The sequence below is a fragment of the Asterias amurensis genome, chromosome 18 (assembly GCF_032118995.1).
Source record: "Asterias amurensis chromosome 18, ASM3211899v1".
In the NCBI taxonomy this organism is placed as follows: domain Eukaryota; kingdom Metazoa; phylum Echinodermata; class Asteroidea; order Forcipulatida; family Asteriidae; genus Asterias; species Asterias amurensis.
The window spans coordinates 13,111,058-13,124,854 of record NC_092665.1 but is presented as its reverse complement, the minus strand read 5'-3'; the positions used below and the strand labels follow the sequence as shown (position 1 = coordinate 13,124,854).

General features: G+C 36.9%; 1 protein-coding gene across 3 annotated transcripts in view; it reads right to left on the bottom strand.

The window, feature by feature from the left end:
• The window catches only part of LOC139950485 (pleckstrin homology domain-containing family G member 5-like), a 49,089-nt gene that overhangs the window by 22,885 nt on the left and 12,407 nt on the right, over window positions 1-13,797 (bottom strand). For all 3 annotated transcript variants that reach the window (XM_071949183.1, XM_071949182.1, XM_071949185.1), the window contains exons 4-5: window positions 13,123-13,180; window positions 12,012-12,098 (exon numbers count right to left, since the gene is read on the bottom strand). In XM_071949183.1, the coding sequence (XP_071805284.1) occupies window positions 12,012-12,098; window positions 13,123-13,180 (145 nt within the window). The remainder of the gene's footprint in view (window positions 1-12,011; window positions 12,099-13,122; window positions 13,181-13,797) is intronic.

The following is a 13,797-nucleotide window of genomic DNA, read 5'->3' as shown; positions in this document are numbered from 1 at the left end:
CAAGCACTCTGAGGATTTTTCATGGTCCTTCCAAGGGAATTCGCCAAAGAAAACTATTTCACACAAATTGTTTATAACCATCTTACATCACCAACAGAAAAACCCAAACCATCTCACTACAAAAATTGAAATTTCTGGAGAATATACGCAGCCAAACAACCCCAAAACACAAGTACTAAGGGTGTTCACCACAGAACGGATGCCGTACACTACTTCACACAATCTGTTTATTACTCATGAGCTTACATCACCAACAGAAAATCCCACTCCATATCATCACTAAAAAAATTGATATTTCTGGAGAATATACTCAGCCAAACAACCCCAAGTACTGTGGGTACTCACCAAAGCACATGCCTTAAACTATTTCATACAATTTTTTTTTTACCCAATCCCAAACCTTCTCACAAAAGAAAAATTGATATTTCTTGAGAATATACTCAGCCAGACAACCATCAGGTACAAGTACTAAACAAAATCAATACTCTTCATAGTTATAAATATGAGTATCATTAACATCCCTTGTTGTTTTGATAAGTATCAAAAACAATATCGGTTGGAATTTCTGTGCGTTCGATTGTTGTCCCATTTTTAGAATGCAATTAGAATCCATTACTTCCACTCTGTTGACTCGACCATGATGAGGTCAAATATAATGCTGGTCAAATTTGCATAAATAAATACATCTTTAATAAATTTAAAGGTAAAGTATAGCTTTGGTTTTTGGATGATTGTTTTTATCCCACATAAATGTACATATTATGTACAATACAACTAACCTGTGCAAAATTGTTTTTTTTTAGAACGTGATAGCTTTTTTTAGATAATAGCAAAAAAAACTGGAGCATATTGTATAACCAAATTTTTTTCTCCACAATTCATGAAGCAAAGGGAAACTAAACCACCCAATTTTCAGGTATATTTGTTTGGATTATTATAAATATTCTACTTTAAAACATCTTTCCAACCATATAGCCAACACTGTTAGCTCAAAGCACCAAATCCAATGGCAACGTGTCCATTCAACCATTTTAAAAGCAATGTAACGTTATTGTGTTTTATCAGAAATTTACTATTTTATTTTTTCTAATGATCTCTTGTGATAAAATGCGTTGTGCATTCTATAGACAACTACAACTGTGTTTGTCTTCTAAGCTCTCTCTTTACCAACCTGGTCCCAATTTCATAGAGCTGCTAAACACAAAAATTTGCTTAGCATGAAATTTTTTCCTTCATAAAAACAGGATTTCCAACCACATTTCAGGATAAGCAAACAACAGTTGAATACCAGTAACAGGCAATATGCATCAATTGAAATATTTGTTGGTAATCCTCTTTTTATCAAGGAAGAAGTTTCACCCTAAGCAAATTTTTTTGCTTAGCAGCTCTATGAAATTGGGCCCAGGTATTTCCATTTATGGTGCTAACATATTTCCTAAGTGACCAAAAACAAACGCTTTCCCAGAATCAGATGATTGTATGTGGTTGTTTTGTAAAGCCAACAAAGAAGTGTACTGTTTTGTATCACGGCCTTGATAGTAAATTCCAGGCAGTACTGGTACACGTTTTGCTTGAAAACACTTTGATGAATTTTTTGCAAGTCACAAAGTTGAAATAAGTATGCTTCGTTTTTGAAAGGGCAAGGGCAGCAAGGCGTTTTCTCATTGGCAAAGGGCACCCTATGAGGAAATTGTAAATTTCTACTGTGAGCATTTTAAGGGCACCAAGGCAATGGCAAGGGGCAACGGAGGCAATCGCCTTCGTTGCCTCCGTGAAGTATCAGGCCTGAAGTTAAGTGCAAGGGGAACGTTGCCTTGGATCGTTGCCTTGTTATGAAATGCATATATGGTTAGAAAGATGTTTTAAAAGTAGAATATAATGATCCACACAAGTATGCCTCGAAATTGCGTGGTTTTCCTTTTCTTTTGCAAACTAACATTGTCGGCCATTTTGAAGAGTCAAAAATTGACTCAACAAAAAGGCGTGTCGTGTTAGTTCACGACGTATAAGGAAAACCGTGCCATTTCGAGGCATTTTTGTGTGGATCATTACATTCTACTTTTAAAACATTCTACTTCCAACCATATGCATTTTATAACGCTTTTCATAGACCAACTCGCCCGATCCAAGGCAACTTGTCACTTTAAGTGCATTGTACTCTTTGTTGTGAAAATGCTACATTAATTGATCTTATCCTAAATAATAAGAAATACTTTGTCCATGGTTTTTAACTTGGACATAATTGAAAACAAAGACAGGTGTTTTCGTGACTTGAAGCATGTGTTTGACATAACCATTATAACCTCGGTCATCAAATTAATGTACATCATATGTACAAATGTAACCCTACTTTATTTATTGGTTTACCCAGGGACCTCATGGGCGATTCCATTGTTCTCCATGAACAAAACAAGAATTCTTTTTCAAAATTGTGCCCCTCAAAACAAAAACAAAAGAACAACAACAAATACAGCTAAGTATCATTTCCTTTAGGGAGGAAAAAACAAAAACGATCATGATCGATGGCTGACTCATGGTGAAAGTGCTGTCTCAATAGAAAAACTAAGAATACCAAAAATAGACTCAAATTTGGGTTAAAGTTCCACAATACTGCTCGCAGAGCTTAATGTAGCCTAATTTGTTTACAGGGCCAGAATTATATTTAAAGGCAGTGGACACTATTGGTAATTACTCAAAATAATTATTAGCATAAAACCTTTCTTGGTGACAAGTAACAGGGAGAGGTTGATGGTACAAAACATTGTGAAAAACGGCTTTCTCTGAAGTGCCATAGTTTTCGAGAAAGAAGTAATTTTCCACGAATTTGATTTCGAGACCTCAGATTTAGAACTTGAGGTCTCAAAATCAACCATCTAAACGCACACAACTTTGTGTGCCAAGGGTGTTTTTTTTTTCTTTCATTATTATCTCGCAACTTTGATGACCGATTGAGCTCAAATTTTCACAGGTTAGTTATTTTATGCATATGTTGAGATACACCAACTGTGAAGGCTAGTCTTTGACAATTACCAATAAAGTTAAACATTTAAACTGTTTTTATCAGAGCAAGCACTGAGAGAAGACTGATCTCATTTATCTTACATGTTTATTTTGATACTCGACAGACGTTTACCGGTACCAGAAATTTACCAGTATTTAAAGGAACACGTTGCCTTGGATCGGACGAGTTGGTCTATAAAAAGCGTTTGTAACTGGTTTCTTATAAAATGCATATGGTTGGAAAGATGTTTTAAAAGTAGAATACAATGATCCACACAAGTTTGCCTCGAAATTGCGTGGTTTTCTTTTTACTGTGCGAACTAACACGGTCGGCCATTTATGGGAGTCAAAAATTTGACACCCATAAATGGCCGACCGTGTTAGTCGACGAGGTAACAGGAAAACCGTGCAATTTCGAGGCATGTTTGTGTGGATCATTGTATTCTACTTTTACAACATCTTTCTACACATATGCATTTTATAAAAAAAACGGTTACAAACACTTTTCAAAGACCAACTCGACCGATCCAAGGCAACGTGTTCCTTTAAGTCAACATTTGGCCACCATTTCTGTTTAGTATTAACAAAAAAGGTATGACACGATGAGGTATATTACACAAGAACAGCCAGAGTTATTTAGTCATAAGTTTACTAAACCGGCCGGGCTAAAATCTCGGGCCTGCAGTCCTGTGTTTTTGACCCCTGGAAAAATAACACTCTGAAACTCTTTCAAAATTCAATCACAAATAATCCTTTGTTCGAGTTCATCAAATAAAAAAACCTCTGCAAAGTAGGATTTGAAACTACTCCAAAGAGATAACACATTGTGCTACCACAAACCTCACCTAACTCTTTCTTTCGATTGTTCATAAAGGTGTCTTTGAAAATATGCTGATTGTGAATGGTTTACAAAATTATACAGACACAACAGTACGTTCGTCAACCTGGTAAATAAAGAAAATCACTTTCGTACCCATTGTTTGGAGTTCGATGTTATTTTAGCGATGTCTACATTGGTTTTGTGCACAAAACTGAACCAAGGACATCCTTGTTCTGTTACAGTCACTATAGTCCTGTAGGTGACTGTCAGTACATGCCAATTTGTGAAACATGCAAACAAATAAACAAAAAAGAAAGAAGTTTTGTTCCAAAACTTACATGTGACTTTGTAGTGTACTGTAGGTACCTTCCAGGTGATCCAAAAGCACATGTTTAAATGGAAACGTGTTTAGGACGACAATTATTACTCCCAAAAAATGAACAGGAAGTTTACAAACCAGGTTATTATAGTTCCACAGGAATTCTCAACTAATTGTTCATTATCCCTGCGGGGAAACAAGTTCATTGTTACTGGGGAATAATGCATGGGTGTATAATAATCTCTAGTGTATATCCCCCATGGGAAATGATCATTTAGGGCATCGATGTACAAGTGCAGTGTATCAACTGTGTATGTACACAGACGAAGTGTAATGTACACTATTGTCTTATCCGGACTCCATATCCTGATCCGGCTTTGCATTTGTAATACATGTAAACCATGAAGTGCATGATACTTTCAGTTTCTTGCTTGTTAGATTTTTGTTTTAAAACTACTGTAGGCTACCGAGGTACGATTTCATAGTAAACTATTTATCACAACACATAGGTTGTGTTACATACACGTAACTAACTTGTTTTTTAATCGGCCCCTGGGCCCAATTTCATAGAGCTGCCTTTAAGCAGAAAATATTGCTTAACAACTCTTTGCAAAGCTGAGCAGAAATGAGTAGAACACCAGTCAAAAATGGTACACATGTAACATGGTAGTTTGGCAAGTAACCTTAGTCTGGTAAGCATAAATTTGTTGCGCTTAGCTCCTTTTTGTGCACAAGCAGTTTTGCGCTGGTTGATTGCTGCTGTTCTGGGCCCAATTTCATTAAGCCTGTAAGCACCAAAAACTTGCTTAGCACAAAAACAGGTTACCAGCCAGAATACCGTACAGTTACCATTGCTGCTAATGGTACCCCAATCATTTCTTGCATATAGCCAATAAATGCACTGCTGCTGAACAGCTTTTTATGAAATTAAACCCTGGGGTGGATTTCACAAAGAGTTAGGACTAGTCTTATCTCGAGTTAGGACCAGTAACTCGTCCTAACTTAGGACTATCCATGCAATTTGTAAATCTCAAATATCTTAATGCACAATAAGGCAATGACCATCAGGCCTGCGTTACATTCTCAAGCTTCATACTTTGATCTCAGACTTTGGTAGGGCACTTTTTCCCAGAGCTAAAGAACGATTTAATGTAGCTTTACGCTGTGATCAGCGCATAACTTGAATGCTCACAATGTAAATAAGCGGAATTATAATTAGCGATCATCTTTATTATCCTAATTCTGCTAAAACGTTTTTCTTTTCTTCCATAACAAGTCAATTGTATATTTGATATCAGTGTGATGTAGAATTAGGTAGTCTTCCTTAGGGTCTACTCTTTAAAGTCGTCAAAGCAATGCTTGTCTTTTCAGTTGAGGACAAACAAAATGACACTGATGAGCAGTTTTGGATGGCAATTCTCATAGTGGAAAAATCAATGACTTTGTAGACACTTGAAAAGGAGCGCTAACACATTGATTTCTTCAAGTAACAAAAGCTTGCAAAAAGGATGAGTATTATTCGTAAAAAGAACAGGCCAATAAAGTTTTACCCAATTACTTAAAGGGCACTTTTACAGGCAACTTGGCGGTTGGCGCAAGGACACTTTTACAGGCAACTTGGCGGTTGGCGGCAACCAACTGCAGTGCAATACAGGAGCACTTTGGTTGCACATCCTGAGTAATTTTTCTAACAGTGTCATACCATAGAGCTACATGTACATGGTCATTCCATCCCCAACAAGAAAATATGTGAACATAAGTATGTGAATGGATTCTCTTCTTGGAGATACTGGTTGCTATGTAAGTTAATTGTCTCATTTGACAAGACCCTTAGGCTATTTACCAATAAGTCCAGACAAATTTCACAACTTTTTTAATTGATCCATACCCTTTCTAAAACATGTACTTCACACTGACACGAGGAAGTAACAAAAACAGCTTTCCCTCTGCTGTCCCACCACTAAAAGCTCAACATTTTGTCTGATTCCGAGAAAAAATTTTTGGTTGAAACCACAGGTCAATCTAACAAAGAGATCAGCCATCCGATGGAACAAAAAAATCAATGTAGCGTACAGTACATGTACACGTTCCACCTTCAGTACGAGTTAACCAACCAATAGATTAATAGCACATGAAACTCATCAAATCCCTGCATCCCGAGCCTAAACACAACTGGTACTCAGTGAACAAACACACATCTAACTTACTGTCAACTACATCAGGAAATCACACCAGGCTGGATACAGAACGCTTAAATTCCTCAATATCACCGACTCGCTCAACTCCAAACAAGCCAAGCCACTGCTTAATGTGCGCAGCGAAAATACCTACAACACTCGTACTGCGGACCAAACCCGTCTCACAGCGCAGCTGTATAGAGGGGCCACTATGCAGTGTGTCTTTTCATAACGCATTGATATGCATGATCAATACTCAGTCATACAGCCCTTCTCATAGATATAATTATTTACATTCAAGTTTCCAACTCAATGCCTACAGCCGTAATTTTTACAAACTCTATTTCAACAACAGTGCACAAAGTAGTCAAGGCTTTCCTATTGTTGATGATAGCAGAAAGCCCTTCCTCATCATGTGACCATTAAAGGGCTAACATAACACAAGATCTGAAAAAGCCTTAAAATGACGACAATTGTTATCCTAATGTGTCCTCAGGTGTACAAGAAAACAACATAATTATAGTCTTATATATTTTGCTTTGTTTTAGAAATGTTTAACAGTTGCCAAGAAACACATATTTGTATATTAACCTTGTTTGTTTAAATCCAACCTCTCAGATGACAGCCTAAAACAATCTGTTAATAGGGAGATTGAATTAATTCAACATCAACAAGGTTTTTTTCTTAGAACTGACTGCATAGTTTGAAAACTTGAAATCATTCTTGATGCTGAACTCTCCCTTTAACTCTTGGGGGTGATATCAGCCGCGATTTTCTTCTTTACACCAGGACACAAAGCTCTGGTACCTATAGGCCTAGAACCTCCAAGAGCAAAGTCCCACCATTCTGTTCTAAAATCTTTCTTTTTTTCCCAGAAAGATTTGTGCCTTTGTTGGGGAACGACCGTTTTGAATTGGGTTAATATGGAAAGTCTCGATTTCACAAAGCACTCTGGTTCATCTTTTAAAGGCACTCAACACTTTTGGTAAATACCCTAAATAATTTTTGAGCATAGAAAACTTACTATCAGGCAATGGAGAGCAGGGCCCAATTCCATAGCGCTGCTAAGCACACAAATTTGCTTAGCATGAAATTTCTTCCTTGATAAAAACAGGATTACTAACCATATTTCCATTTTTTGCATATTGCTTGTTTATCCTCAAACCCACGTGGAAATTTGGTTGGTAATTCTGTTTTTATCGAGGCCAAAATTTCATGCTAAGCAAATTTTTGTGCTTAGCAGCGCTATGAAATTGGCCCGTGTTGAAAGTTTAAAACATTGTGAGGAACATCTCCCTCTGAAGTAACATCTGAGGTGAGGTAATTTCTCACTCAATGTAAAAGACTGAAGCCTTTCATTAGGCGTCTGAAAGCACACACATTTGTGCAACAAGGGTTTTTTCTCTTGCATTATTCTCTTACAACTTCGATGACCAATTGAGCCCAAATTTTCACACATTTGTTATTTTATGCATATATGTTGGAATACACCAAGTGAGAATACTGGTCTCTGATAATTACCAAAGGTGTCCAGTGCCTTTCCATGTAGACTTAACCTGGCATCTGGCCTTGTGAAGTTAGGCATATCTCATTTCAAAAAAACTACTATTTAAACATTGTATATATATAAATAAAAAAACATTCCTTTCTAATAAAAAGTAGCATATTTCAAAAGTGTTCATAGATGTAATACTTGTAGTTATATACCTTTCCTTTAACAATCGGCCCCCTGTTATTTAAATGAGAATAAAAACACAATGCATTTCTGCCACACAAGATACAGAACTTCTATTGTACAGCCTTCAGTGACACATTACACATATAATACAACTTTGACATACCACCATCGGCAAAGAGGCTGAACGAAAACGTTTCAGACAAATTATTAACAAAGGCCTCTCTGACTTAATGAAGCCTTCTAAAGGTACAAAATCGCAGTGGAAAAGTGTTACCGGCTAACATGGCATGTAATTCACATTCTTGTGCTTGGTGCCCTGTTTTTTTTAGCTAAGCTACACATACAGTAGAAAAGTATTGTGCTAAGCATGTTCTGAATCTGATTGAGAACATTCTGAAATTGGACCCTCTGGCTTTTTAGTACTGACTGCCAAGTGAAGCGTGACACAAAAAAGGAGAGATTTTCAGAAACATTTTCATGGAAAGGTAATGTGCTAAGCATGCTCTGGTCAAGAACATTCTAAAATTGGACCCTCTGGCTTTTGTAATACTGACTGCCGAGTGAAGCGTACGACACCAAAAATGGAGAGATTTTCAGAAATATTTTCATGGCGTGTCATAACATATAGCAGTCCAGTGCACCAAGCTCTTCTGTTGACGGGTGAAGGTTCGAATCTCAGTCATTACACTTGTGTACTTGATCAAGACACAATTTAATTGCTTCTCTTCACCCAGGAGTACATTGAGATGGGTACTAACTACAAGTGAGGGCAGTGATGGTTGAATCGCCTTAAGGTGATTAAGGCAGTGGACACTATTGGTAATTAACTCAAAATAATTATTATCATGAAACCTTTCTTGATTACGGGTAATGGGGAGAGGTTGTTTGTATAAAACATTGTGAAAAACAGCTCCCTCTGAAGTGACGTAGTTTTCGAGAAAGAAGTAATTTTCTACGAATTTGATTTTGAGACCTCAGATTAAGAATTTTAGGTCTCGAAATCAAGCATCTGAAAGCACACAACTTTGTGTGACAAGGGTGTTTTTCTTTCATTACTATCTCTTTCATTATTATCTCGCAACTTCGACGACCGAATGAACTCAAATTTTCAGAGGTTTGTTATTTTATGTGTATGTTTTCATTTCATTCATTCATTCATTTCTATTAAAAAACCAACTGACAGCACGAAGCTTAATAATGTGGCATTACAAGATAACAAGATATGTTGAGAAACACCAAGTGAGAAGACTGGTCTTTGACAATTACCAATAGTGTCCACTGCCTTTAAATGGCCTGAGGTTTCTAACCATGAGCAGTAACTATTTGTTTGCATCTATACCAGAGGTACTTAACATTCCAGGGAAATTCACTACTACCCTTAAAAAAAGAATTCAGCTGCCTCGCCCACAAATGGAGCTTTTTTATGAGATCGCATCACTTTCACTTTCACGACACAAGTCATAGATGAAAGTTTGTAATTAAAATAGTTTGTACCGATTTTCTTGTGGTTTGGTTCTTTGGTAATTATGTTGTTTCCCCAAAAAATCTGCATAACCCAAAACAGGAACATCCCATTTTAAAACCCTTGTCAAAACACAGCCTTGGAAGCCTACTTAGAGGAAATGAAGCATTTTTTTTTTATTTTTTTTTTTAGGCAAAGCCAAAAAATTTCGCAACTTTTCCATTTATTTTGTATGGACATTATTGAGAAGAAGTTTTTGTAAAGATGTAAAAAAAATGTATATACATGTATTGTAGTGATGTCAAGTATTGTGTTGTAGACATTACGTGTTGACAAACAATAAAGTCACCCAAGCTTGTCAGAGTAGCTGGACTGTGCGAGCGGGCCAGCCACGAGGCAGTCTTGAGTCAGCTGCTAACCTTGTAAGAAATTCGTCCTCTACACCTTTATTCAGCTGAGACTCAGGACCCAACCCATAGCAAATGGCTATACTACTATATATAATATTAAACTACAATTATTTGCGGTATATGCCTGTGTGACCATACACATATTGATACACTTTTGGGTGGTTCCAAGTACCTTAAAGGATTTGGGTACTTTTTCAAAATGTCCATAGATTTACATTAAACTTACAGGGTTTGAAGATAATGATAGTAGAAAGCTTCCCTTCAAATATTACTTACTGAGGTGCTGTAGTTTTTGAGAAATGAGTAAACAAAAATGTCATGAAAATACGTTTGTAAACGATTCAAACAATTTTTGTCGCATGAGACAAAAATTATTTTCATGACATTGCTTTACTCATTTCCCAAAAACTACAGCACCTCAGCATGTAATATTTTCAGGGAAGCTTTCTACTATCACTATCTTCAAACTGTGTAAGTTTAGTGTAAATCTATGGACATTGTGTTTTTTGTCCTACAAAAGTTACATAGACCCTTTAAAGGGAAGGTATACCTTTGGTAATTTCTCCCCAAAATAATGACAATTATTAAAAGTACACCCTACCTCTAAAGAAAAAAAATGATTGTTTGTTTATGTGACACTTGCAAAGAGTACCCTTTATTGTGTTTTCCTGTCATAAGTTGTTGAATTGTTTAATAGAAAACTTCCTCTTTCAAATCCTCTTTCAAGTTAAAACTGACTATTTCATACTTAGTTTTGAACCTATTTAGAAAGATTTGTTGGAAGATAATGAACATGTTCAGTTCAGAAACCAGTGTGCTCTATGTGTAACCAAGTCATACTTGTATCCAAGTATGAACTTTACAATATAGTTATAACACAGTGACACTATCTTATAACTAGTGAACTAGTTCAGAAACCATTGCGTTCTTCATGTACCCAAGTCATACACAGATGTAGCCAAGTATGAACTTAGTGAAAATAGTCTAAAGTATGTAAACAGCCAGGGTTCAAAGTTCCCAGACAGGAAGCATCTATTTACAATTCCTTTGTCAGTTTAGACAACTATTACCATTCTGATACCTTACTCTGTCAAAGAAAACAAAACTTTCCTTTTGGTCATAAAGCAATCGATACCCCCTTAAGTTATCAGATAAAACTTGCAAATTCGTAGACAATAGCTTGAATGCTGTCATTAATCATAAGATATCCTGGTTTTGAAAATATGATTCTAACTTCACGAATCTTGGTGACCTAGAAGAATGCATGCTTCGTTCATGTTCACAAACAAAAAACGAGAGTGTTGGTGGAAAAGAAAAGGACTGGCAAGCTACATAAATAAACCATGAGGCTGTATAGAAACTAACAGCATGCATCACTAGGTCAACAAAAAGTACACATGTGTTGCAGTTGGTGATATTTTTACACAATGTCTATTATAATTATTTTAAACCAAATTTGTTTTTTGTCTTCTTAGGAAATCAGGTTCGTAGGCTTAGTGTTTTTCCTTGCCTTGTGTCTGCTGTGGACCCAGTTCAAATCCTGCCTTAGACATGGGGCCTTGCATGTGGATTAGCTTTTCAGTCCCTACTTGATAACACGGTTTTTAATCCCTATACCAGGTTTTCCTTTTTTGAGGGGTTTTCCTCCTCTATCTAAAACTCGACATTTCTTTATTGTCGCCTGTTCATCCTGTCCTTGGTGCTTATGCTCTATGTTGGTCTTTTTGGTTGGTTAAAATGAAACACAAATACAACTTACTGAGAACCTTAATTGTGTCGCAGACTAGTTACCTCACTTTCTCACTTCGGGTATCCCAACAAATCTGTGAACATTTTGGGCTCAATTGGTCAACGAAGTTGCAAGAGAATATCAAGGAAAAACACACTCTTGTTGCGCCAATTTGTGTGATTTCAGATGCCAAATAAAAGGCTTCAGGCCTTAAGTCTTTTATTATTTGAGTGAGGAAAAACCTCTTTCTCAAAAACTACGTTACTTCAGAGGGAGCCGTTTCTCACAATGTTTTAAACTATCAACAGCTCTCCATTGCTCATTACCAACAATTTATTTCAGTGATTACCAATAGTGTCCAGTGCTTTTCAAATAAAACAAACACAAATTACTGAAAGCCTTAAAAATTGACTCACATTCTCCAGAAGGTTCTCTAATGGCTCCTCAGTGGATGAGTTGGACCGATTCCTTCGATCCCGCACCTTCGGTGAAGAATTTGGCGTCTGGAAATCAAAAGAAAGGCACAATTTACAGAGAGATTTCATATACATGATTCCCAAGAAGCCTCAGACAGCGCACAAAAAGAAAAAAAAACGTTCCATCTGCTCAACATTTTTCTTATCTTCACTCGAGAAAATGTGAAAGTGCCAGGGGCAAGAGATAATTTTCCAGGGAGGATTGCATGCTCAGAGATTAATCACCTTTGATTATTTTTCTAGAGAGATTTCTTGCATAATTTGAAGCCATGAAGGGATTTTTGGCTGTTTGGAGTTTTGGCCACAAAGAATTGCTAGATTGGATGAAGGAGGCAGCAGACTGAAATACTGCCACTCTCTAGCTTGTAAAAATAGCCCAGCCTTTGTCTTCAAAGTTGTGTCCAGCCGCCATACTGAAAACAAAAAAACCTTGTCCTAACTTTTCTTTTAAAGGCAGGTCGCTAAAACATTTTTATTTTTTTTGCCGGAGACAAGAGATGAATGTTCTCTTAGCGCTCGCTCAAGGTTCAAAACATACACAATTAAAGTTAACTGAATGAAACTAAACTATGCAGACATTTTTTCCTTCTTCTCAATTTGATTCTTATCTTTGAGCCATCTTGAGAATTTAACCCCCAGACTGGAGCCCTGACTTGGCTTTACAGCTCAGCTAGAGAGTAATTTCGCCTTCCAAGTGATGATCTAATCGGTTGGTTTCAAGTTTCACTTTGTTCATAACTTTCTTTTGTTCCCCCCAAAAACCCAACAGATAATCTGGACATTGTTGACACAGCAGATAAAGCACCCTAGACCAAACTTGTCCAGAAAGGGGTCTTGATAAATAAACATCTCCTACTTAGCTCCATGCTTACACTATAAAGTCCCCCTCAGCTTTTTCACTAGTCCATATTTCACATAGTGCGGCCTTTCAACACTCAACTATAGCTAGCCGGTTTACTCAAAGGAAATTTTGACTGGTCGCCGTGTAATTATCTAGCATTTGGTTAACTAGCCAATGACGTTCAGAGAGAACGCTACCAACTGCACTTACCACTGTGTGGTGTCTCCTAATACCTGTCTTACGGCTAAGTCTTTCTTTGACGATATCTCTGAAATATAAGACGATAGGAAAGAATAAAGTCTCATTAGAGAAGAACTCCATACACACACAGATGCAGAGTGTTTTTGTCAAGTTTGTAAAAGTCTTTAAACAGCGGCTACAGAATGCTCAGAAATATATAGTCGTTACATTTTTGTAATAGATGCAGTCCACGAGAAACAGAAAAAAAAATATAACGAGTCTCTTACCTCATGATAAAACATGGTAAAAATTGCTTTTCCCCGAATTACTCCAAGCCAAAATTCTGAAAAACGTAAGGTCAAACAAACCTGGGCGACAAAAGAATCGTAATGTCATTGCCGGCTATTTGATGTGGAAAAAAGTGCCCTCAGTTTGCCAAAGCTGGAGAACTGTGTGTAAGCCAAATTGGGGAAAATCGCCACTGACGTCAAGGGGTTGTTACAAAAGATAAGCCGTTTTTGACTCTCGGCTGAAAAAGCGGGCGGAGAGGTGCATTTTTGACTTGAATTATTTATTACCAAATACAAATTTGAATTGTCTATTACCACATGCAAATTTTAAGCGTAAAATGGTTATAAATCGGTATCTACGATGTCTGTTTGGCCAGAAAAAGGATAATAGTCAGTTGTGATGTTTTGTAGATAG